The sequence below is a fragment of the Mauremys mutica genome, chromosome 1, assembly GCF_020497125.1.
Source record: "Mauremys mutica isolate MM-2020 ecotype Southern chromosome 1, ASM2049712v1, whole genome shotgun sequence".
NCBI lineage: Eukaryota > Metazoa > Chordata > Testudines > Geoemydidae > Mauremys > Mauremys mutica.
The window spans coordinates 370,505,459-370,530,501 of record NC_059072.1 but is presented as its reverse complement, the minus strand read 5'-3'; the positions used below and the strand labels follow the sequence as shown (position 1 = coordinate 370,530,501).

Sequence of the window (25,043 nt, the reverse complement as noted above, 5' to 3'; positions counted from 1 at the left end):
TATGATGGGATAGCCTAATTTTGGCAATTAATTTTGGCAGTTGATCTTTGATTATCAGCAGGTAAGTATGCCCAGTGGTCTGTGATGGGATGTTAGGTGGGATGGGATCTGAGTTACTACAGAGAATTCTTTCCTGGGTGCTGGCTGGTGAGTCTTGCCCACATGCTCAGGGTTTAACTGATCGCCATATTTGGGGTCGGGAAGGAATTTTCCTCCAGGGGAGATTGGCAGAGACCCTGGAGGTTTTTCGCCTTCCTCTGCAGCATGGGGCACGGGTCACTTGCTGGAGGATTCTCTGCAGCTTGAGGTCTTCAAACCACAATCTGAGGACTTCAATAACTCAGACATAGGTTAGGGGTTTGTTACAGGAGTGGGTGGGTGAGATTCTGTGGCCTGCATTGTGCAGGAGGTCAGACTAGATGATCATAATGGTCCTTTCTGACCTTAGAGTCTATGAGTCTATATATATATATATATATATATATATATATATATATATATAACATAACTAGAATGTGTTTTATGATACGTATGCCAGGTAACATATCTCTGTAAAGGTCATGATTTGATGAATCTATTAATCCTATTTATATGCATGTATCATTCTTGTATTCAAGATTATGAATATTGGCTGCATACTTGTTTGATTCTAAGTAGGCTGTAGGGAAGCAGTTGGTCGGGTTCCTGAGAAAAGACTATTCTTGGTAAGCGCCTCATCAAGAAACACTGAAGCCAACAATGAACTCGGAGACACCAATCCACATCTGGGCTTTCCCAGGACTGTGGCTTGGCTGGTAAGGAACTCAGTCGTGCATGGACATGTGACTCGCCCAGGTGACTCCAATACTCCATCTTGGAGCTGGACTTTGCATAGGAGAGAGGAGGGAATCTACACCCACAAGAAAAAGTCTATTTAAGCCCAGGGGAGACCTCACCATTTTGTCTTCTGCTGGCTAAAGAGAGAGCCTCTCCACCCCCAAAGATACCTGAAAGAACCTGGAACAAAGGAGAATGACTGCAAGGGGTGGGAGTGATTGCTGGACCCAGACAAACAGGTGATTAGTCTGTAAAAGGAGCATTCTGGGACTGGTGAGGAATTGATCTCTATTCAGCTGGATTAGACATAGACTGGCGTGATTTATTTTATTTTACTGGGTAATTCACTTTGTTCTGTCTGTCACTACTTGGAACCACTTAAATCCTACTTTCTGTATGTAATAAAATCATTTTTAATTATTAATTAACCCAGAGTCTGTATTAATACCTGGGGCGGGGGGCGGGGGGGGGGGGGGTAAACAGCCGTGCATCTCTCTCTATCAGTGTTACCGAGGGTGAACAATTGATGAGTTTACTCTGTATAAGCTTTATAGCGGGTGTAGCGGGTGGTCCCCTGCTCCTGCCCTGAAGGGCTGAAAACAGCCCAGGACAGGGCTGTGGCTGGGGCAAGAAGCCTGGGCTGATTGGGGGAAGCAGGCTCAGCTGGGGCCATGCCCCAGTCACGCCCAGCTGGCCCCTATCAGAGTCTGAGAGCCAGAAGCCCAGAAGAGTCTCTCTCTCTCTGTTTATAGAGTGAGAAGGGCCTGGCTGCAGGGAGCTGGACACAGGGTACCTGAGTGGAGCAGGGCTGGGGACAGGCTGAGGAGCTGGGGAGCTCCAGCCTGGAAAGCCCCAGGCTGCGGCCTAGCACAAGGCCAATAGGTACTGGGAGTTGCAGGGGGCAGCCCAGGGGTAGGCCAAGGCAGCAGGTCCAAACCCCTTTGCCTGTGATGAGTGGCTGATCCTGCAGTCTGCCCCAGGGCGCGGGGCTAGACAATGACTGGCAGTAGTTGTGACGAACTGGGAATGTTCTTAATGTTTGCTCTGAATACGGTGTTGGTGCCTCAGTGTCCCCTCTGCAGTTCTTAATATCCAGGTGGTGGATCAGGGGGTGTGATTGCTGCAGAGCAAAGGGCCAGTGCACCTAAATGCCTGGCACTGTCTCCTAGCAACTGATGGCCTGGGCCCTCCTCTGCAAAGGTGCCAGCTGAAGGTGTTGGAGACAAAGAGATCAGGTGACCCCCTGGCCGGGGAAAGGAACTGAGCAGAGAGGAGGGGCTGGGGGGGTTTCAGTCTGGAGCTGGCTGGGGACGAGGAGTGAGGGCAGACGTGGGGGTCTGGCTCACTGCCCCCAGAATGGACCCGGCCGAGGGGTCCAGTTCTCTGTACCTACAAGCTCTGTTTTAGACCCTGTTCCTGCCATTGAATAAACCTCTGTGTTACTGGCTGGCTGAGAGTCACGTCTGACTGCGCAGTGCGGGGTGCAGGACCCTGTGGCCCCCCCAGGACCCCGCCTGGGCGGACTCGCTATGGGAAGCGCAAGGGGCAGAGGATGCTGAATGCTCCAAGGAGAGACCCAGGAGGTGAAGCCGTGGGAGCTTCTTGCCCTGCAGACAGGCTGCTCCAAGGGAGAGGAGGCTCCCAGAGTCCTGCCTGGCTTTGTGGGGAGCAGGTCCAGAGCAGCGCCCGGGGACTCCGTGACAGCAGCTATATACTGAGGTGAGGTGGGGATAGAGGATGGGGGTTTCCCGGTGTCGGGGACTCAATCCCCGACACCGGGGAGGGGAGACCCTGAGAGAAAGGGGTTACTGCCAGGGGGCAGCACCCCAGTTAAAGGGGAACTGGAGTCCAGGAAGGGAGATGGGGCCAGAGGACAGGCAGATCACCAGCCTGCAGAGGGCGCTCCAGAGCTGGAATGAGCTAATTCCCAAGGACAACCAGCAGGAGGCGCCACAGGGGTGAGTCTGCACGTCTACACAGGGTGAAATGGATTTATTTGGGTTTAGACCCATTGGGAGTTGGGCATCTGAGTGTTAAAGACAGGAACACTTCTGTAAGATGCTTTCAGGTAAACCTGCAGCTTTGGGGCAAGTAATTCAGACCCTGGGTGTGTGTTGGAGCAGACGGGCGTGTCTGGCTCAGCAAGACAGGGTGCTGGGGTCCCAGGCTGGCAGGGAAGGCAGGGGCAGAGGTAGTCTTGGCACATCAGGTGGCAGCTCCCAAGGGGGGTTCTGTGATCGAACCCATCACAGTGGCGTAGTCGAGCTGGATCTGGGCACAGCTGGTGGCTTTGAGACACTGGTAGTGATTTTAAGTGTGGTGGCCGGAGAACAGACAAAGTGGTTACTGGTTTGTTATTTTCTGTTTACTTATTTTGGGCAAGGGAAGTAGGGCCAGAAAAGGAAGCAAAATAAGTAAGAGGGAAGTTCAGAAGAAGCTAGAACTGCACAAGTTGCGAATTGGCCAGAAAGGCTGAACACCGGGCACTGGGAAAGTCTCTGTTAACTAAGGATCCCCTGAGCTGAGGGCAGCCCAGTGTCAGTGAACTACAGACGGGCGTGGCCCAGCAGGAGAAAGCAGGAAAATGACTCCCAGTGAAGCAGCTACTAAACTAGAGACTGGAAGCAAAAGAGAGAGAAAACAAACATAAGAGACTGATGGAATTAGGACAACTAGAAATGAATGCAGAGGAGGCTGCCCACAAGAGAGCCGTGGAGGCAGAAGAAGCATGAACTGGCTGTTATGGGGTTGAGGGGTGTGAGGTTCTGAGTGTGATAGAACATCTGTCACGGAGTGTGGGGAGTCCGGCCCTGCACCCCTCTTCCTGGGACTCACAGCGACTCTCAGCCAGCCAGTAAAATGGAAGGTTTAATGAACAACAGGAACACAGGATACAGCCCAGCTTGTGTTCAGAGCCAGGACCCCTCAATCTGGCCTTTCTGGGGGTTCAGGGTGTCTGGATCCCAACCTAGGATCCCCTGAAAACCCACCACCCAGCCACTAGCTGCCTGTCTCCCTTCCCGGGCAAAGGTTTTGACCTCCCCTCCCCCCGTGCCTAGCTCAGGTTACAGCTGCATACCTGAGTTTCACCTAAAATCCTCCCTGCAACTCTCCCCACCCCCACACAGACAGTCCCTACTGCATCACAACATCTCATTGAGAGGTGACAGGGCCAGAAAGAGTTAATTACCTCACAGACTGACCTGCCCCATGGGTGAACCTTAAGGACTGGTTAGGAAGATACTAAATGAACAGAGCTTTGAAATGCAGCCTGCATTGGTAGAGGTAGAAGGGGAGATGTTTGCTCAGGGCTTGGGATGTCAGCAAACAAGTCTTGTCTATTGCTATGGCTTTGATTCAAAGATCAAAAGAGGAATATTAACATTTAGGAAGACACTTGCGTGAAATAGTGTTATTGTCTGTGTGTCTCTTTGAAGGTTGTGGTCACCTGTATCTGAACTGTTAATGGATAAATTACCCTGTGCTAATTGCCAGGATGTTTGGGAGAAGGAGTTGAGCCTATTGTTTTCTCAGGCCGAAAGGCTGCTGGAAATGTATAAGAACCTGGGACACGATCCTGCTTCATCTCAGATCCACTTTGGGTTTCAAGAGGGGGAAACCTTAAGCCACAAGGATTGAGATCCCCAGTCACTGACTGGAGTCACCCTGAATATGGACATTGGACTGTAACCTCTGGACTATTTCTAAAAGGACTTTTGGCAACTACAAGCTCATCTCTGCTGTGTCTGAACCTCAAGAATTGAATTCAAGTCTGTCTGTGTATTGATCTTTAACCAACACTCTCTCTTCTTTTCTTTTGTAATAAATTTTAGCTTAGTTACTAAGAATTGGCTGTGGCGTGTATTTTGGGTAAGATCTAAGTTATAATTGGACCTGGGTATGTGGCTGATCCTTTGGGATTGAAAGAACCTTTTCTTTTATATGATGAGATCAGATTTTCAGGAATCATCATCATATATCTGACAGGTTTGTCTGGACGGAGGCCTGAGGCTGGGCACTTTAAGGGAACTGCGTGGTTTGGACTCTAAGGGCTTGGCTACACTTACAAATTTGCAGCGCTGCAGCAGGGTGTGAAAACACACCCTCTCCAGCGCTGCAAATTGCGGCGCTGCAAAGCGCCAGTGTGGTCAAAGCCCCAGCGCTGGGAGCGCGGCTCCCAGCGCTGTACGTTATTCCCCACAGGGAGGTGGAGTACGGACAGCGCTGGGAGAGCTCTCTCCCAGCGCTGGCGCTTTGACTACACTTAGCGCTTCAAAGCGCTGCTGCGGCAGCGCTTTGAAGCGCTAAGTGTAGCCACAGCCTAAGTGACCAGTGAGGTACTAGAGAAGCTTAAATTTACCAAACCAGCATTGGAATAACCACCAGCGTTTGGGGTTTGTCTGCCCCGTTCTGTTTGCCGTTCACCCTAATTGAGTATCAGAGGGGGAGCCGTGTTAGTCTGGTTCTGTAGAAGCAGCAAAGAATCCTGTGGCACCTTATAGACTAACAGACGTTTTGCAGCATGAGCTTTCGTGGGTGAATACCCACTTCTTCGGATGCAAGACCCTAATTGAGTGACCTCAGCTGGTCCCACGGGCAGCACCGTCACAAGGGGACAAAACCCTCCACCTGCTGGCTCCACTTCCCCAAAAATCCACAAATGGGAGCAACTGTGTCCACAGTATGATGAATCCAGCGATATTGGCGAATATTTCATCACCTTTGAGAGACTGCACCCTCCGTGCGATCCCTCAAAACCAAAAGATGACCACACTGATAGCAAAATTGACTGGCAGAGCTCTGGACTTATTCAATAAGATGCCTATTGATGATGCTTCAAACTATGGTAAATTTAAGGAACTGATTTTGAAAGAGTTTCAGGATACACCTGAGATCTACAGGGTTCAATTCAGGAGTCTAAAGAGGGGATCTGGATTGAGTAATGTGGCTTATGTAAATGAAATGAGAGATTTGGTAGATAAGTGGGGGCGGTGGGGGGGGGGAGGCATTACAAGCTTTGAAGGGCTGTGTGATTTGGTTACTCAGGAACAATTCCTGAATATGTGCAGTGATGATGTAAAACAGTATTTGTGGGACAAAAAGGTAAATGCAGGGGGTGAATTAGCTGGGTTTGCAGACTCTTATTAGCAAGCACAAGCTGTGGTCAAACATAAACCACTGGCAGAGGGGTACAGGGTTGGGGGGAAGCAGAATCACCATTTTACCCCTGGGGAAAAAGGCGGCTGGGTGTTCACCTCCCCGTTCCCTTGGTACTCACCCCAAATTTTCCGTGCAAGCGGAGGAGTGACCCCAAGAGGTGCTATCACTGTAAGTCCACTGAGCACCTGAGGAATGTGTCCCTTGCTGAGTGGAAACAGGCAGCAGGTAACACATGAAGCTGCTTCTTCGTCTGGCTGCTGCCTCTTTCCACACAGGATTTGTAAAGCTTCTTGTAGAGGAAAATTGAGTAGGCCTAAAAATTTGGTCAAGAAAACTGTATGTGCCAAAGTCTGGTCAGGCTGTGGGTAGGTGGTCAGAGGGCAGAAGGAGGGGGAAGGAAGATTGCCAACTTTGACACAATTGCAACAGCCAATCGTAAGAAACGTAACCGCAAAAGAACAGCCTGTGAATAACAGGAAAAGCTTGTTTTTCTGTAAGGGAAAAGTACTAATGAGGAAGTGTGTTTGACTGACTGTGGTTTTAAGCTGTTCCCTGGTTAGACAGACCAGCTAGGCTGGCTGTGCCTCCCTGCACTGCTTGTAACAAAGTGGGCCTCAGGCTGTTCTGATCCAAACACAACGCGGGGTTAATTTTTCCACAACACTTCCACACAACCAAGCAGTGAGCATATGCATGCTGTTAAACTGAATGGAAAAGTGCTGCTTGGATTGAGGGACATGGGTGCTGAGATTTCTGTGGTCAGGAGGGTCCTGATCCAGGAGACGGATTTGTTGCCAGATAAAATGGCAGAATTAGAGCTGGTGGGAGGTTACAAAGTCCTTGCACCTTTGGCTAAGGTAACATGGAAAGTCAGGGTCTGCAGGCTGAGCTGACTGTTGCAACAGTGGCACACGATTTTGCACCGCTTCTACTAGGGAGTGATTTCTTTAATGTGGCAGAATGTGTCGTGTGTGTGTGTGTGTCTGTACACGTGTACACACACACTGCTGGGGGAATAGGAGGGGGGTCTCTTAGATTCCTCTGCAGCAGTAAAGCGCCAGTTCCTGGGAGCTCCAGGCAAGTCCCAGAGGGCCGGGCTGGACGAAGCCAGCTCGGGGCAGGGGGATTTGCCATCCCGGCTGCTGACTGCCAGGAAGTCACAGGTCAGCAGGGGGCAGGGCCTGCCCTGGGGTGCACGGGAGGGGGGGTGTCCCAAAGGTGGAAGTTGGGGTCCTGGGGACAGCTGTGGTGGGACCAGACCCCAAGGACTCTGTAGCTGGAAGCAAACCCCACCTGAGTGAAAAGGGGGGATTTTGCTGGCCAGGGAAGGGTCTCTCATAGCTGGTAGTTGTGAGCCCACAGCTGGAGCAGGGACACCTTCCCTTTTGGGGGACACAGGAGTGTCTGACCCAGAGGGAAGGGGGTGGGGGCAGGGGCAGGGACTCTCCCAGGAGGAGGGTGAAAAGTCTGCACTGGGGGGGTGTCCATCCAGCTGACCTGTTGGGAACAGAAAGTGGGGTGCCCAAGGGGTCCAGAGCACCCCATTGATGTTCCTGCTGCACTTGTAAGAGAGAAAACTCTCTCCAAGATGGGGCGGGGGGATCTCTGCATGGGTGGAACTTCACAAGGGAGTGGGGTCCAGCCCCGGGAAATCCCAGAGGGAGGGGCCGAGGGCAGCCCCCCCGTTCCTGGCCAGAGCCCCAGACACAGGCCTGGATTAGAAGCCTTCCCCACAGAGGCAGAAGACTCTGCGTCAGAGTGTGTACCAGGGGCCCAGCGAGCTGGGAAAACGCAATCGACGCTAAACCAGTGAGCGAAGCCTGGCCAGCGTAGACGTGCTGTTACCCCTGTGTCCTTTGCTAATTCGCCTATGGGTCAAAAGTTAATACTGGTGGTAAACCCTTTAAAGAGGTGGGACAGACCTGAGTTGTGGCAGAAACTGTTGTACCTGCTAGGGATGGCGACAGCAGAGCCCCACCAGCATGTTACTTGTCAGCCTATACCTGTAAACAGACTGGGAGCTTGGCACAGCAGCAAAAGCATAACAGGCCCATTCTGCTGTGTAGAAAGGGAAACTGAGGCACGCTGCCTCATGGCATGGATGGCTAAATGCCAAGACACCTCCACGTTAACAGCTGTTGCTGTTGGCATTCTGTTAGCAATGCTACACCCCAAGCTGTCTTCAGGCACCCGGGGCCCAGAAATCCCGACTTGCTAGAACACTTATGAATGACGTCATATGGTTTAAAGGAGTGTGACCAAAGACAAAGGAGGATTTTACATGTACTGCCTCCGCCGTGCACGGTGTCCAAGTCTCCGGCAGTATGTTCAGAAGGAGAGTGGGACAGTGCCACCCATAAGGCTTTATGGAAATATGCTTATGAATGTAAATATATAGAACATAACTAGAATGTGTTTGATGTTTGGTTCTGGGGTCAGGATAAACCCCCTGAGGTCTCATATCTGCAGCTGGCCGTCCGCATGGAGGGGTACGCCAGCAAGTGGGCCGATGGGGCCCAGACGAAGGGGGACCTGGTTAAACTGCTGGTACTGGAGCAGCTGTATGAGCGGTGCCCATCCGACCTGAGGCTGTGGTTGAGGGACCAAAAGCCAGAGAACCCTCGACATGCAGGGTGGCTGGCCGATGAGTTTGTGAAGAGCTGGTCAGGAGGTGGCAGGGAGGAGTCCCAAAGGAACAGGCCCGCTGTGATGCAAAGAGAGAGTCACCCTGGGACCTCCCAAAGGGGGAATAGGGAGAACCCCCTCTCAAGGGAAACACCCAGCATCAGGGCCAACCAACCAGCTCGAGGGGATCCACGGGACATGGGCTGCTATTACTGTGGCCAGTGAGGCCACATACGGACCCAGTGCCCCAGGCTCAGGGACAGACTGAGCAGACCGAACCCACACCGGGTTAACTGGGTAGTGACCCAGCCGGACGAGGGGCAGCGTTCCCAGGCAAGGGGGGCTGACAGCTTATCAGCTGCTCAGGAGGGAGGAGGGCCCCAGGCCAGCTGCTCTGGGGGGCTGGATGCTCCGGACACCAGCTTCTCCATTTACAGGGTGGGCGCGGGGCTGTCCCTGCGGAGCGAGTGCCTTGTTCCCCTGGAGGTGGATGGGAGGAGGGTCAATGGATACTGGGACACAGGTGCTGAGGTGACGCTGGCCCGGCCCAAGGTGGTAGCTCCAGATCAGGTGATGCCCGACACCTACCTGACCCTGATGGGGGTGGGCGGGACCCCATTCAAGGTGCCTGTGGTGAGGGTACACTTGAAATGGGGGGCCAAGGAGGGCCCCAAGGAAGAGGGGGTGCACCACCATTTGCCCACGGAGGTGTTAATGGGGACGGACCTCGAGGACTGGCCCAGTAACACCCAGGGTGCCCTGGCCGTGAACCGTAGTCAGAGTCGGCGCAGGGCTCTGCACCCTGACACCGGGGAAGGTACTCTGGCCGAGACACCGGACCCTGACCTGGTGGGGAGGGAACGCCCAGGGACACGGCCCAGAGAGGCTGTGGCCCCAGACCCAGCCGGGGAGAGAGAGCAGATCCCCGCCCCTGCCCCAGCGGCTGAGTACCAGGCCGCGGTGCGGGAAGACCCCTCCTTGCGGAGGATAGGGGACCTGGCCAGCCTCGGGGGGGGACAGACCATGGGACGAGGTGGCCGGAAAAGGTTCCTGTGGGACAAGGGGTTCCTGTACCGAGAATGGGCTCCCCCAGTGAAGATGGAGTCAGGGGGGATCAGGAGGCAGCTGGTGGTACCCCAGGAGTATCGCCACCAGCTGCTGTGCCAGGCCCATGACATTCCCCCCTCAGGGCACAAGGGAATCCAGCGCACCAGGCCAATGCCCCCTCCCTGCGGGCCTCGGGCTTTAGGGGGCTGTGGGGCCTTTTCTCACAGAAAGAGCCTTACACAGTGATAGCCGTCCCCTGGATTTACTGCCGGGTACCAAACAGGCTACATACGCTGCGCATGCGCGGGACCCCCTGCCCCGGTGGTCTGGGCGCTGGGACGTGCCTCACCCCCCCCCCCGGTGTGGGCGTCTGGGCGCTGGGACGTGCCTCACCCCCCCCCCGGTGTGGGCGTCTGGGCGCTGGGACGTGCCTCACCCCCCCCCCCGGTGTGGGCGTCTGGGCGCTGGGACGTGCCTCACCCCCCCCCCGGTGTGGGCGTCTGGGCGCTGGGACGTGCCTCACCCCCCCCCGGTGTGGGCGTCTGGGCGCTCGGACGCCCCCCCCCCCGGTGTGGGTGTCTGGGCGCTGGGACGTGCCTCACCCCCCCCCCCGGTGTGGGCGTCTGGGTGCTGGGACGTGCCTCACCCCCCCCCCCGGCGTGGGCGTCGGGGTGCGTGGACGTGCCTCCCCCCCCCCCCCGGCGTGGGCGTCTGGGCGCTGGGACGTGCCCCCCCCCGGTGTGGGTGTCTGGGCGCTGGGACGTGCCTCACCCCCCCCCCCGGTGTGGGCGTCTGGGCGCTGGGACGCCCCCCCCCCGGTGTGGGTGTCTGGGTGCTGGGACGTGCCTCACCCACCCCCCCCGGCGTGGGCGTCTGGGTGCTGGGACGTGCCTCACCCCTCCCCCGGCGTGGGCGTCTGGGCGCTGGGACGTGCCCCCCCCCGCGGTGTGGGCGTCTGGGCGCTGGGACGCCCCCCCCCGATGTGGGTGTCTGGGCGCTGGGACGTGCCTCACCCCCCCCCCCGGTGTGGGTGTCTGGGCACTGGGACGCCCCCCCCCGGTGTGGGCGTCTGGACGCTGGGACGTGCCTCACCCCCCCCCCGGTGTGGGCGTCTGGGGGCTGGGTCGCCCCCCCCCCCGGTGTGGGTGTCTGGGCGCTGGGACGTGCCTCACCCCCCCCCCCGGTGTGGGCGTCTGGGCGCTGGGTCGCCCCCCCCCGGTGTGGGCATCTGGGCGCTGGGACGTGCCTCACCCCCCCCCCCGGTGTGGGCGTCTGGGCACTGGGACGCCCCCCCCCGATGTGGGTGTCTGGGCGCTGGGACGTGCCTCACCCCCCCCCCCCGGTGTGGGCATCTGGGCACTGGGACGCCCCCCCCCCGGTGTGGGCGTCTGGGCGCTGGGACGTGCCTCACCCCCACCCCCCGGTGTGGGCGTCTGGGCGCTGGGTCGCCCCCCCCGGTGTGGGTGTCTGGGCGCTGGGACGTGCCTCACCCCCCCCGGTATGGGCGTCTGGGCGCTGGGACGGGACCCCTGCCCGGCCAGCTGGAGCCCTCACCTCCTCCTGTACCCCAACCCCCCTGCCCCAGCCCGGCGAAAGTGAGGGACTGTGGGGAGAGCGAGGGAGGGAGGGAGGGGGATGGAGTAAGCGGGGGCGGGGCCTCAGGAAAGGGGCGGAGCAGGGGCGGGGTCTCGGGTAAGGGGTGGGGCCTCAGGGGCGGGGCAAGGGTGTTTGGTTTTGTGCCATTAGAAAGCTGGCGACCCTAAACCATTCCTGTCGATTGGTTAGAACCGGATCCCAGAACAGGCTGCAAGGGGGCTGTGGGGCTGGGCTCAGCCTGGGGAGGGGTGTCCCAGCTGCTGGGGGGGAGGGGGCTGTTCCCTGGAGCAGGGTTCTCACCCTCTTTCTTTCTGAGCCCCCCCCCCCGGTGCTGTAATTACCACCCCCCCCCCGTGTCACAGCAATGGGGTTTCGGCTGGCGTTGGGGGGCGGCAAAACGGGCTGCCCAGGGCCCCACGCCACAGGGGCCCCGTCACGCCCCATTACTCAGGCTGCGGCTTCGGCCCCGGGGGGGCCCACGGTGAGACACAGACGCGCTGAGGCTCAGAGAGGTGCGGCTCTGGGAGGTGGAGGGGCTGGACCCCCGAGAAGGGCTGTCGCAGCGAAGGGGGCTCCCCCCACAGACCACACGGGGCCAAGCGTGGGCAGAACCTGAGCGTCCGTGACACCAGGCTCGCCCCCCTCAGCAGCCCGGCCCTGCTCTGCACTGGGACCCGCCGGGGGCCGCTGGGACTGGGGGCCGGGGGCTGGCGGGGGCCGCAGGTCGTCCCTCGTCCCTCACTGCCCGGGCGCGGCCCCCTGGCCCTCCCCGCCGGCGCCAGCCCAGCCCTGCGTCTGCCACTCGAGGTGCTCGATGCGCAGGGCCAGCTTGAAGGCGCTGGACTCCAGCTCGGCCAGCAGGCGGGCGAACTTGGTCTGCAGGGCGTCCAGCGCGTCCTCCAGGGCCTCCGTGCGCCGCTCGGCCTCCTGCTGGCGCGCGGTCTCCTCCGCCTCGGCGTTCACGTCCAGCTTGTCCATGCCCAGCAGGATCTCCCGGCCCTTGGCCTCCAGCGCGGCCTTGGCGCTGGGGAACTCACCCAGCACCTCCTGCAGGTCCTCCTTGGAGAGGCAGAACAGGTCCGAGTAGCCGATGCTCCGGATGTTGGCCGTGCGCCGGTTCCCCGACTTGTTCCCTGGGGAGACAGGAGCTGCTGGGACCCAGACCCCCTCTCCCCCCAGGGGTGCAGCCAGGCAAGCCCCCGACATCCCGGCTAGGCCTGGCCCTGGAGCCCCCCACATCCTGAATTGGCCCAGCATGGTCAGGAGTGAGGGGCTCTGGCAGAGCTGGTCGGGCTGGAGGCAGGGCTGGGATAAGGGGGGGCTGTGGGTCAGGGCAGTGGCAGAGCTGGGGGGAAGCCCACCCCACACTCCAGGAAGGGATAGTTGGTGGGAGCAAGGGGCCAGAGGCAGAGCTGGGGGGAGAAGGGGGCGGGTGGGCGGGCAGGAGCTGTGGGCAGGAGCGGGGCCTGCAGGGCAGGGTGGGGGCTGGGAGCAGCAGATGGGGGCTGGCAGCAGCAGATGGGGGCAGGGAGCTGCGGGGCGGGAGCAGGGCCTGCTGGGTGGGCGGGAGCCGCGGGCGGGGGCAGGGAGCTGTGGGGTGCGAGCAGGGCCTGCGGGGCGGGCGGGAGCAGCGGGCGGGGGCAGGGGGCTGCGGGGAGGGAGCAGGGCCTGCGGGGCGGGCGGGAGCCGCGGGCGGGGGCAGGGGGCTGCGGGGCGGGAGCCGCGGGCGGGGGGGGGGGGCTGCTGGGTGGGAGCAGGGCCAGCGGGGCGGGCGGGAGCCGCGGGCGGGGGCAGGGGGCTGCGGGGCGGGAGCAGGGCCTGTGGGGCGGGCGGGGGCAGGGCCAGCGGGGCGGGTGGGAGCAGCGGGTGGGGGCAGGGAGCTGCGGGGTGGGGGCAGGGGGCTGCCGGGTGGGAGCAGGGCCAGCGGGGCGGGTGGGAGCCGCGGGCGGGGGTGGGGAGCTGTGGGGCGGGAGCAGGGCCAGCGGGGCGGGTGGGAGCTGTGGGCGGGGGCAGGGAGCTGCGGGGTGGGGGCAGGGCCTGCGGGGTGGGTGGGAGCAGCGGGCGGGGGCAGGGAGCTGTGGGGTGGGAGCAGGGCCTGCGGGGCGGGTGGGAGCAGCGGGTGGGGACAGGGAGCTGTGGGGTGGGAGCAGGGCCTGCTGGGTGGGCGGGAGCCGCGGGCGGGGGCAGGGGGCTGGCGGGTGGGAGCAGGGCCTGCGGGGCGGGTGGGAGCCGCGGGCGGGGGCAGGGGGCTGCGGGGCAGGGGCAGGGCCTGCGGGGCGGGTGGGAGCCGCGGGCGGGGGCAGGGGGCTGCGGGGCGGGAGCAGGGCCTGCGGGGCGGGCGGGAGCCGTGGGCGGGGGCAGGGGCCTGCGGGGTGGGAGCAGGGCCTACTGGGTGGGAGCTGGGCCGGGGCGGGTGGGAGCAGCGGGCGGGGGCAGGGAGCTGTGGGGTGGGAGCAGGGCCTGTGGGGCGGGCGGGGGCAGGGCCTGCGGGGCGGGAGCAGGGCCTGCGGGGCGGGCGGGAGCCGCGGGCGGCGGCAGGGGGCTGCGGGGTGGGAGCAGGGCCTGCGGGGTGGGCGGGAGCCGCGGGCGGCGGCAGGGGGCTGCGGGGCGGGAGCAGGGCCTGCGGGGCGGGCGGGGGCAGGGAGCTGCGGGGCAGGAGCAGGGCCTGCGGGGCGGGCGGGGGCAGGGGGCTGCGGGGCGGGGGCAGGGCCTGCGGGGTGGGTGGGAGCAGCGGGCGGGGGCAGGGAGCTGTGGGGCGGGAGCAGGGCCTGCGGGGCGGGCGGGAGCCGCGGGCGGGGGCAGGGGGCTGCGGGGTGGGAGCAGGGCCTGCGGGGTGGGCGGGAGCCGTGGGCGGGGGCAGGGGGCTGCGGGGCGGGAGCAGGGCCAGCGGGGCGGGCGGGAGCCGTGGGCGGGGGCAGGGAGCTGTGGGGCAGGAGCAGGGCCTGCGGGGTGGGCGGGAGCCGCGGGCGGCGGCAGGGGGCTGCGGGGTGGGAGCAGGGCCTGCGGGGTAGGCGGGAGCCGCGGGCGGCGGCAGGGGGCTGCGGGGCGGGAGCAGGGCCTGTGGGGCAGGCGGGGGCAGGGAGCTGCGGGGCAGGAGCAGGGCCTGCGGGGCGGGCGGGAGCCGGCAGCCGGGCGTTACCCTTGATGTTGATGATGCTGATTTCGCCGAAGTAGAGCCCCTCGCCCAGCACGGCGAAGCGCGTGCGCCCGTCGTCGCCCACCACGGCCAGCTGCCCCTCGCGGATGAAGTACATCTCCCGCCCGATGTCGCCCTTCCGGCACACGTACTCGCCCGGGCTGTAGACCTGGGGCCGCAGCTTGAGCACCAGCTCCTCCAGCAGCCCCCGCTCGCAGGTCTGGAAGAGCTGCACCTTGCGCAGCGTGGCCAGGTGCACGCTCACCGCCACCTCGGCCCGCAGCCGCTCGGGCAGGTGCTGCAGGACCTGCTGCTCGTTGGTCACCTTCTTGTTGAGCTGCAGGTGCTGGTGCCAGCGGGCCACGCGGGTCTCCAGGCGCCGGCCCACGCGCTGCAGCCGCAGGTAGCCCTTCAGCCGCTCGGCGTCGGGGTAGAAGGCGGCCTCGGCCGTGCTCATGCTGGAGATGACGGAGCTCATGCTGCCCATGATGGTGGCGAAGCCCATGACGGCCAGCAGGAAGCCGGCCACCATGAAGAGGAACTCGTCCTGGCGCTGGGGCGGGGGTGTGTCCCCCACGGTGGTGAGCACCAGCGTGGAGAAGTAGAAGCTGTACAGGTACTGGCGCAGCGGGCGGGCGAAGCCGGGCTGGCTGTGGTTGGGGTACACCCAGGCGTCCGCCCCGTAGCCGATGGCGCCCGAGAGCGCGTAGTAGACGCAGGCGTTCCAGTGGATGGTGACGAAGACGTAGAGCATGAGCTTGGCGATGCGGAAGGCGTGGGGGTAGGCCGTGCGCGTCTCCCGCCGGTCGAAGGCCTCGAAGAGGCGCGGCGTGCGCAGGAACCGGTTGGCCCGCACGGCCGGCACGTGCAGCCCCAGCCGCAGGTACAGCAGGTCGGTGGGCAGCACCGAGGCCACGTCCCACGGCAGGTGTGTGGAGCGCAGGTAGCGCCGGGAGATCTGGGCCCGGTCCCGCACCAGGATCCCCTGCTCCAGGAACCCTGCGGAGGGAGGGCAGACGGGGCGGGGGGCTGAGCACAGGGCCCCACAGCTCTGTGCATGCACCCCAGGGCCAGGACTCCGGGGGGGGCTCCCAAGGCTGGGATTCCTGGGGCTCCCGGGGGTCAGTGTTTGCTAAGGGCGTCTCCCCCACGGCTGGGGATGCAGCTGGGACAGAGCACAGCGCGTCTCGGGGCTGGGGGCTCTCTGGGGGGCTCAGAGGAGCATCCCAGGCCCCCGGCACCAGCTCTGGCCTTGGCGCAGGTTCCTCCCGGGCACGGTGCAGCCCAGGGTGCCAGGCCTGCAGCATCCTGCATGCCGAGAGTGAAAGGGTGGCCTGTGCTGACTACGAGTCCCAGCATGCAGCACTCCATGCTCAGCCAGGGCATTGGGGTCTGGGTGTAGCGGTGCATGCTGGGAACTGCAGTCCCCATGGGGAAGAGAGTAAGGTGATTGGCCACGGGTGCTGATTCCCGGGGGCCTGGGGAAAGCTGCCAGCACTTCCCCCTGCCCAGCCAGGCCGGGTCCCCAGGGTCCCCCTCGGAGTCACTGCCCAGCCAGAGGCCCCCAGCCCCCATGTGTGACGAAGTGGGACTGTGCTTGATGTTTTCTCTGAATACTGGGTGGGTGCCTGTCACGGAGTGTGGGGGAGTCAGGGGCCTGCACCCCCGGCTCCCTGCGATTCACCAGGACTCTCAGCCAGCCAGTAAAGCAGCAGGTTTATTAGCTGACAGGAACACAGTCCCAGACAGGTCTTGCAGGCACAGACAACAGGATCCTCCCCAGTCAGGTCCATCTGGGGGCACCAGGGAGGCCGCAGCCCTGTTGGTCGGGGCGCCCCTCTCCATTTCCCAGCCAGCTCCAAACTGAAACTCCCCCAGCCTCTCACTCAGCCCCCCCGGCTCCTCCCCCAGCCGTTGTGTCCTTTGTCCAGGTTCCCGGGCAGAGGTGTCACCTGGCCTCCACCCCCCTCCTGGGTTCTCAGGTTACCTGCTCAGGGATCCTCCCTTCCCCCAGGCAGCCAGTCCCAGCACAACCCCCTGCCACCTTCCCAGGCCAACACTCCCCACTCAGCAATCCCATAACACAGCAAGAACAGTCTGTCACGGAGTGTGGGGGAGTCCGGCCCTGCACCCCTCTTCCCGAACTCACGGTGACTCTCAGCCAGCCAGTAAAGCAGAAGGTTTATTTAGCCGACAGGAACACAGTCCAGGACAGGTCTTGCCGGTACACACAACAGGATCCCCCCGGTTAGGCCCATCTTGGGGCCCCAGGCGCCCCACAGCCCCCATTGGGGATCAGAGCCCTTTCTGTGCTTCCCTTCTTTTCCCAGCCAGCTCCAGTCTGCCCAGCCCCCTCCGGCCCCTCCTCTCTGCTCAGCTTCTTTCCCAGGCCAGGAGGTCACCTGACCCCTTTGTCTCCAACACCTTCAGCCAGCACCTTTGCAGGGAGGGGCCCGGGCCATCAGTTGCTAGGAGACAGAGTGTCAGGCATTCGGTTGCACTGGCCTTTTGCTTTGCTAGATACTTAAGATCTGCACACAGCACCCCAGTAAGACCAGTCTCACTTCGTCACAGTGCCTCAGTTTCCCCTCTGCATTCTGAGGTATCTAGGTGGTGGGATAAGGGGGTGTGATCGCTGCAGAGCCCTCGGGGACCAGTGTGATGGTGTCTGCACAGAGAATGGACGACACCCTGTCTGCTGGCAACAGATGGCCTGGGCCCTCCCCTGCAAGGTGCCAGCTGAATGTGCGGGAGAACAAAGAGATCAGGTGACAAAGGCCAGAGGTGGGGCTGGAGAGTCTCAGCTGGAGCTGGCTGGGGAGACGGGGGAAGGCCCAGAACCTGGGTCTGGCCTCCCTGGGGCTCCCCAAGATGGACCTGGCTGAGGGGTCCTGGTTTCTGTACCTACAAGCTCTGGTTTGGACTGTGTTCCTGTCGTCTAATGGCTGGAAGTTAGCTAATGTAACACCAATATTTAAAAAGGGCTCTAGGGGTGATCCCGGCAATTACAGACCGGTAAGTCTAACGTCGGTACCGGGCAAATTAGTTGAAACAATAGTTAAGAAAAAAATTGTCAGACACATAGAAAAACATAAACTCTTGAGCAATAGTCAACATGGTTTCTGTAAAGGGAAATCGTGTCTTACTAATCTATTAGAGTTTTTTGAAGGAGTCAACAAACACATGGACAAGGGGGATCCAGTGGACATAGTGTACTTAGATTTCCAGAAAGCCTTTGACAAGGTCCCTCACCGAAGGCTCTTACGTAAATTAAGCTGTCATGGGATAAAAGGGAAGGTCCTTTCATGGATTGAGAACTGGTTAAAAGACAGGGAACAAAGGGTAGGAATTAATGGTAAATTCTCAGAATGGAGAGGGGTAACTAGTGGTGTTCCCCAAGGGTCAGTCCTAGGACCAATCCTATCCAATTTATTCATAAATGATCTGGAGAAAGGGGTAAACAGTGAGGTGGCAAAGTTTGCAGATGATACTAAACTGCTCAAGATAATTAACACAAAAGCAGACTGTGAAGAACTTCAAAAAGATCTCACAAAACTAAGTGATTGGGCAACAAAATAGCAAATGAAATTTAATGCGGATAAATGTAAAGTAATGCACATCGGAAAAAATAACCTCAATTATACATACAACATGATGGGGGCTAATTTAGCTACAACGAATCAGGAAAAAGATCTTGGCGTCATCGTGGATAGTTCTCTGAAGATGTCCATGCAGTGTGCAGAGGCGGTCAAAAAAGCAAACAGGATGTTAGGAATCATTAAAAAGGGGATAGAGAATAAGACTGAGAATATATTATTGCCCTTATATAAATCCATGGTACGCCCACATCTCGAATACTGTGTACAGATGTGGTCTCCTCACCTCAAAAAAGATATTCCAGCACTAGAAAAGGTTCAGAAAAGGACTGGGGCTGGGTGCGGCAGGTGGGGGGCTGGCGGGTGGGGGCTGGGCGCGGAGGGCAGGGGGTTGGGGGGCTGGGGGCTGGGCGCGGCAGGCAGGGGCTGGTGGGGGGCTGGGCCGCGGCACTCACCGGTGTGGAAGCGCACTGCGATGTCCAGCAGGTAGAGCAGGTCACTCAGGTAATCCAGGCTCAGCCACAGGGCGAGGTGCTGCTGCTGCACCGCGGGGAAGCAGGACCTGCGGGGGAACGAACCAGCGCGTCACCCCGGTGTGACGGTACCTCCCAGAAGGCTCTATGGAAATATGCTTAGGATGTGTTTTATGCTACGTATGCCACGTAACAGATCTCTGTAAGGGTCATGATCTGCTGAATGGATTCATCCTATTTACATGAATGTGTCGTTTTTGTATTCGATGTTATGAAGGTTGGCTGTGTCCTGGCTTGGTTTCTAAATAACCTTAGTAGAGCATCTGGTCAGGTCCTGGAGAAAGGGATGTTGAAGTTAAGTACCTAATCAAGAGACACTTAAAGGACAATGGATCTTGGGAGGCTCCAATCCACATAAGAAGTCTACCTGAGGCCGTTCAAGGTAGCATGTGACCCATGGCTGCTACCTGTAAAAACTGTGAGTCCTGCATGGAGATGTCACTTGCCCAGGTGAGTCCAGAACTCCATCTTGGAGCTGGATTGTGCATAGGAGTGAAGAGGGGGTCTCCACCCACAAGAGAGTCTATTTAAGCCCAGGGGAGCCCCTCCATTTTGTCTTCAGCTGGCTAATGAGAGAGCCTCTCCACCCCCAAGGATACCTGAAAGAACCTGGAACAAAGGACAGTGACTGCAAGGGGTGGGAGTGATTGCTGGACCCAGACTAACAGATTAGTCTGTGAAAGGAGCATTCTGGGACTGGTGAGGAATTTATCTGGATTCAGTTGGATTAGACAGATTTGCGCATTTTATTTTATTTTGCTTGGTGACTTACTTTGTTCTGTCTGTTACTACTTGAAACCACTTAAATCCAACTTTCTGTATTTAATAAAATCACTTATTACTTATTAATTAACCCAGAGTCTGTGTTAATACCTGGGCGGGGTGGAGGGGCAAACAGCCGTGCATCTCTCTCTATCAGTGTTATCGAGGGTGAACAATTTGTGAGTTTACCCTGCGTAAGCTTTATACAGGGTAAAATGGATTTAGTTGGGTTTAGACCCCACTGGGAGTTGGGCATCTGGGTGCTAAAGACAAGAACACTTCTGTGAGCTGCTGTCAGGTAAACCTGCAGCTTTGGGGCACGTGGTTCAGACCCTGGGTCTGTGTTGGAGCAGACGGGCGTGTCTGGCGCAGCCAGACAGGGTGCTGGAGTCCTGAGCTGGCACAGGCGCCTCCTTCCCCTCCTGGCAAGGACACCCCCCACCCTGCCTGGGGGGCACTTGGCTCGTGGGCTCGGCTGCAGCGGGGGCAGGTGCCCCAGAGAGGATGGATGCCTGGGCTGGCACTGGGGCTGGGCAGAGCTGGCTTCAGCGCCTGCTGTGCCACCGATGCCGGTGCTAGGCCCCGTCCCACCTGCCCTCTGGGGATGGCAGCGCTGTCCTGCTCCTGGGGGCAGGGGGATGCAGGAGGCGCTCAGACCTGTGGTGCCAGCGCCAGAGACAGGTAAAGCCCCCCTGAGCCGGAGCGGGGGGAACTGGCACCCCGGGGGCCCCTAGCACATCCCCTCAGTCAGCCCGTCCCCCTGAACTCAGCCAGGCCAGTAACACCCCCCTGCACGTCACTAGCCCCTCTCGGCCCCCAGCCGTCTGCCCGGCTCTGGGGTGCAGCTCAGCAGCTGGTAGCCGCGCACTGGAAGAGGACAGGAAGGAGGACGCTGGGGTGAGGGAGCAGCAGCACCCAGGACTCCTGGGTACTTGGCAGCCTCAGCACCAGGGGGCGACGCTGAGCTGCCTCCCGGGGCACCTGGGGGTGGAGAGCGACAGCGGATCTGAGGTGCCCCCATCAGTGCCTGATCCCCTGGGCTGAACCTCCAGCCCTGCCCCCACTGCCCCCCCAGCCTGTGCCCCAGTCGCCCCCCCAGCCCTGCCCCCACCGCCCCAGCCCTGCTCCCTGCCTCCCCCAGCTCTGCCCCCACTGCTCTCCCAGCCCTGCCCCCACCGCCCCCCCAGCCCGTGCCCCAGTCGCCCCCCCCAGCCCGTGCCCCAGTCGCCCCCCCAGCCCTGCCCCCACCGCCTCCCAGCCCTGCCCATGCCCCCACCGCCTCCCAGCCCTGCCCCCTCCTCTCCCAGCCCTGCCCCCTCCTCTCCCAGCCCATGCCCCCACCGCCCCAACCCTGCCCATGCCCCCACTGCCCCCCAGCCCATGCCCCAGTCGCCCCCCAGCCCTGCCCCCACGGCCCCCCAGCCCTGCCTCCCCCAGCCCTGCCCCCACTGCCCGTGCCCCAGTCGCCCCCCCAGCCCTGCCCCCACCGCCCCCCCAGCCCATGCCCCAGTCGCCCCCCCAGCCCTGCCCCCACCGCCTCCCAGCCCTGCCCCCACTGCCCCCCCAGCCCTGCCCCCCCAGCCTGTGCCCCAGTCGCCCCCCCAGCCTGTGCCCCCACCGCCTCCCAGCCCTGCCCCCACCGCCTCCCAGCCCATGCCCCCGCCGCCTCCAGCCCATGCCCCTGCCTCCCCCAGCCCTGCCCCCTCCGCTCCCCGCCCTGCCCCCGCCGCAGGGCCGCCCAGAGGATTCAGGGGGCCTGGGGCAAAGCAATTTCAGGGGCCCCTTCCATAAAAAAAAGTTGCAATACTATAGAATCCCTGTATTCTCCTGGGGGCCCCTGCGGGGCCTGAGGCAAATCGCCCCACTTCCCCCCCCCCCCCCCCAGGGAAGCCCTGGGAAAAATAAACATTTAAAAACCTTCCGCGTCTCGGCACAAACCCAGTTTTGAGAAAACTTCTTTACAAGGTGTCACTGGTTCTCAGCACCAGCTAGCGCTAAAAGGCACTAAAGCTCATTAAAAGGGTTGGACAAATATTTTCCGTCAAAACTTTTTCTGGATTGAAAACTAGGGGGTTTTAAAAAGCAGAAAAAAATCACGGACAATGTCTGCTTTCCTTCCAAATTTGTTGTGTTTTTTTTTTTTAATTGAAAAGCTGCAATTAGTCTGCCAAAACCTGAACATGGTTTGGGGTTTCAGAAGTGTGTGGCCAAATATCTGCTGCTTGCTGGGTTTGTTTAAAGAAACAATAAAAAAATTCTGCTTAAAAAAATCCAAAACTTTTGAACCACCTCAACTTGTGACCAAACGCCTGAGCCCATCCAGTCAGAGATTTTTCCAGGTTTCTGATACTCTGCTGGCTTCCTTGACTCATATCTGTCTCCATAACTTTGGGTTCATTTAGCTTAGAACATAAGAACAGCCATACTGGGTCAAACCAAAGGTCCATCCAGCCCAGTATCCTGTCTGCCAAGAGTGGCCAATGCCAGGTGCCCCAGAGGGAGTGAACCTAACAGGCAATGATCAAGTGATCTCTCTCCTGCCACCCATCTCCATCCTCTGACAAACAGAGGCTAGGGACACCATTCTTACCCATCCTGGCTAATAGCCATTAATGGACTTAACCGCCATGAATGTATCTGCTTCCTAGAGACTGGCTCCACGGGGTCCCTCACAAACTGGAGACGGTTACTGTGGGTTTGTCTTTGTATATACAGTATAGCTCAGGGAAACTATTCAATCTGAGGCGACTGCGTGCCATCACCAAGGTGAAGGAAATTATACTTCGAGACTTTCTCTTTGCCGATGATTTTGCTCTGAATGCTAGTACAGAGCCAGAAATGCAAGCCAGTATGGACAAGTTTTCATCTGCATGCAACAACGTCAGTCTCACCATTAACATCAAGAAGACTGAGGCCATGCACCAGCCAGCTCCCCACGCTCCGTACTTAGAACCGTCCATCACTGTAAATGGACAGAGACTTCAGGCAGTGGGGGCAGTACCTTTTCCCGAGCAGTGTCAATCGATGATGAAGTAAACTGCAGAATTGCTAAAGCCAGCTCTGCATTTGGCTGATTGCGCTCCAACGTCTGGGAACGTCGAGGGATCAGCCTACCAACGAGGCTGAAGGTCTACCGAGCAGTGGTGCTTCCAACTCTGCTGTACGCCTGCGAGACGTGGACTGTCTGTCGGAGTCATGCACGGAGGCTCAATCACTTCCACACTTCCTGTCTGCGAAAGCTTCTGAAAATCAGATGGCAGGACAATGTGCCCGATAGTGAAGTCCTTACCAGAGCCAGTCTGCCGTCAGTTCACACACTGCTGATGAGAGCCCAGACCAGATGGGCTGGACATGTCGTGAGAATGTCAGACGAGCGCATTCCTGAACAGCTCTTCTACGGAGAACTCACCAGGGAAAGCGCTCCCAGGGAGGACAAGAGAAGCGGTTCAAGGACACGCTGAAGACCTCTCTGAAGTCCCTCGAGATCAACACCGCCACATGGGAAACCCTCGCACTGAACCGTCCAGCATGGCGCAGCCTCATTCACACAGGCAGTAATACCGCTGAGGCGAGGCGTACTGCTGAGGCTGAAAGAAAGCCTGAGCTGCGCAAGTCCAGAGCTGCCCGCACATCATCGACAGTGCCATCACGTGTCCCCTCCGAGCGGGAGGGGCTCAGGCCCCCCCCCTCACCACGCGGCTCCGAGCGGGGAGGGGCTCAGGCCCCCCCCCCTCACCACGCGGCTCCGAGCGGGGAGGGGCTCAGGCCCCCCGCCCTCACCACGCGGCTCCGAGCGGGGAGGGGCTCAGGCCCCCCCCCTCACCACGCGGCTCCGAGCGGGGAGGGGCTCAGGCCCCCCCCCCTCACCACGCGGCTCCGAGCGGGGAGGGGCTCAGGCCCCCCCCCTCACCACGCGGCTCCGAGCGGGGAGGGGCTCAGGCCCCCCCCCCTCACCACGCGGCTCCGAGCGGGGAGGGGCTCAGGCCCCCCCCCTCACCACGCGGCTCCGAGCGGGGAGGGGCTCAGGCCCCCCCCCCTCACCACGCGGCTCCGAGCGGGGAGGGGCTCAGGCCCCCCCCCCTCACCACGCGGCTCCGAGCGGGGAGGGGCTCAGGCCCCCCCCCCTCACCACGCGGCTCCGAGCGGGGAGGGGCTCAGGCCCCCCCCCCTCACCACGCGGCTCCGAGCGGGGAGGGGCTCAGGCCCCCCCCCTCACCACGCGGCTCCGAGCGGGGAGGGGCTCAGGCCCCCCCCCCTCACCACGCGGCTCCGAGCGGGGAGGGGCTCAGGCCCCCCCCCCTCACCACGCGGCTCCGAGCGGGGAGGGGCTCAGGCCCCCCCCCCTCACCACGCGGCTCCGAGCGGGGAGGGGCTCAGGCCCCCCCCCTCACCACGCGGCTCCGAGCGGGGAGGGGCTCAGGCCCCCCCCCTCACCACGCGGCTCCGAGCGGGGAGGGGCTCAGGCCTCCCCCCTCACCACGCGGCTCCGAGCGGGGAGGGGCTCAGGCCCCGCTGGAGCCAGGCCGCTTTAGCTCTGTCCAGGGCCGCTCCTGGATGCGGTGCGCTGAGGCGCCGGGGGATGGGGGAAGGCGGAGGCGGGGCCAGAGAATTCTCATGGGGGCCCCTGTGGGGCCTGGGGCAAATTGCCCCACTTTCCCCCCCCTCTGGGCAGCCCTACCCCGCTGACCCCCAGCCCGTGCCCCCACCGCCCCCAGCCATGCCCCTGCCGGACCCACCTGCAGATCAGGATGATCCAGTTGTACAGGACGGGAAGCACCATGACACTCAGCCACCAGTAGTGCACATCCCCGGAGGGGTCCAGGACCCAGGTCCTCGGGGCACCGCTGCTGGGAGACACCTGGGGGTTAGTGCCCGGCACGGACTCTGGCCCGTGTACCCACTGGCTGCCACCAGCAGCAGGGGTCAGTGCGCAGGGCAGGGCAGCGATGGCTCCGTCGCACAGACCCCCCCAGGCTCTGACTCCACCCCACCCGCGATGCAGGGCCCAGATTGAAGCGCCCAGCCCTGGATATCCCGGCCCAGGCCCTGCTGCCTCTCCCTAGCGTCCCATGGGGCTCCCAGGAGCCGATTCCCTCCCCTCCCCTGCAGCCCCCGGGACCTGCCCCGGGACTGACACTGGCCGAGGTTTGCTCAGCACATGCCCCCCCCACTCACCCCTCCGCAGGCCCCACACCCGCGCTGGACTGTGCCGTGCTCAGCAGCCCCCGCTTGCCCGTCTGCGGCTGGCGGCTCATCCTGGTGCTGGGCTGGGTGAGGTGCCCCTGTGAGCCTGGCCCAGATCAGCGGCTCCTCTGGCTTCGGCAGCTCACGCTGGATCTTAGCAACCGAGCCAGGGCCCCACGGGGCCCCGCGCACCTGAGCCCAGAGCCTGTGACACTAAAGGCTCCAATCAGGCCAGGTGCCAGGCTGTAATGGCGGCCCCGGGGAGCGGCTGGGAGGAGCAGGCAGGTTAGAACCACAGCAGGGCCCTGAGGGCAGCAGGCCAGGCTGGCAGGGGGACCGTGCCCCCCCCCCCAGCTAACAGGACTGACCCTGCCAGGCTGGCTCTCTGAGACAGGGCCTCACTGTGACCACATGGGAATTTTCTGCCATGTGTGCCTCAGTTTCCCCACTGTACCTGGCATTGCTGCCCCGTGGGTGCAAAGGGGTTAAACGGCTGCTTGTGGGGCAGGGCTTTGGTGTCCCTGCCTGGATGCTAAGGCCTGGCTGAGACCAACCTAGCCTGAGAGGGTCTGTGGAGCCAGCGGGACC

General features: G+C 61.1%; 1 protein-coding gene across 1 annotated transcript; it reads right to left on the bottom strand.

Annotated features, from left to right (window-relative positions):
* Positions 1–11,982: 11,982 nt before the first annotated feature.
* CNGA4 (cyclic nucleotide gated channel subunit alpha 4) lies at positions 11,983–24,123 on the bottom strand. The gene is made up of 4 exons (XM_045003890.1): positions 24,008–24,123; positions 18,432–18,538; positions 14,384–15,379; positions 11,983–12,377 (listed from the first exon to the last, which is right to left on the bottom strand). Exons 1-4 carry the CDS (start codon positions 24,049–24,051, stop codon positions 11,983–11,985), a joined length of 1,542 nt encoding a protein of 513 aa, XP_044859825.1. The 5' UTR covers positions 24,052–24,123.
* Positions 24,124–25,043: the final 920 nt, after the last annotated feature.

What these genes read in the sequence shown, in the direction of transcription:
- CNGA4 (XM_045003890.1), bottom strand. Translation starts at nt 24,051, where the DNA reads ATGGTGCTTCCCGTCCTGTACAACTGGATCATCCTGATCTGCAG. An exon ending in TGGATCATCCTGATCTGCAG is followed by an intron (nt 18,539 to 24,007) that starts GTGGGTCCGGCA and finishes GTTCCCCCGCAG; the next exon opens with GTCCTGCTTCCCCGCGGTGC. An exon ending in CAGCATCATCAACATCAAGG is followed by an intron (nt 12,378 to 14,383) that starts GTAACGCCCGGC and finishes CTGTCTCCCCAG; the next exon opens with GGAACAAGTCGGGGAACCGG.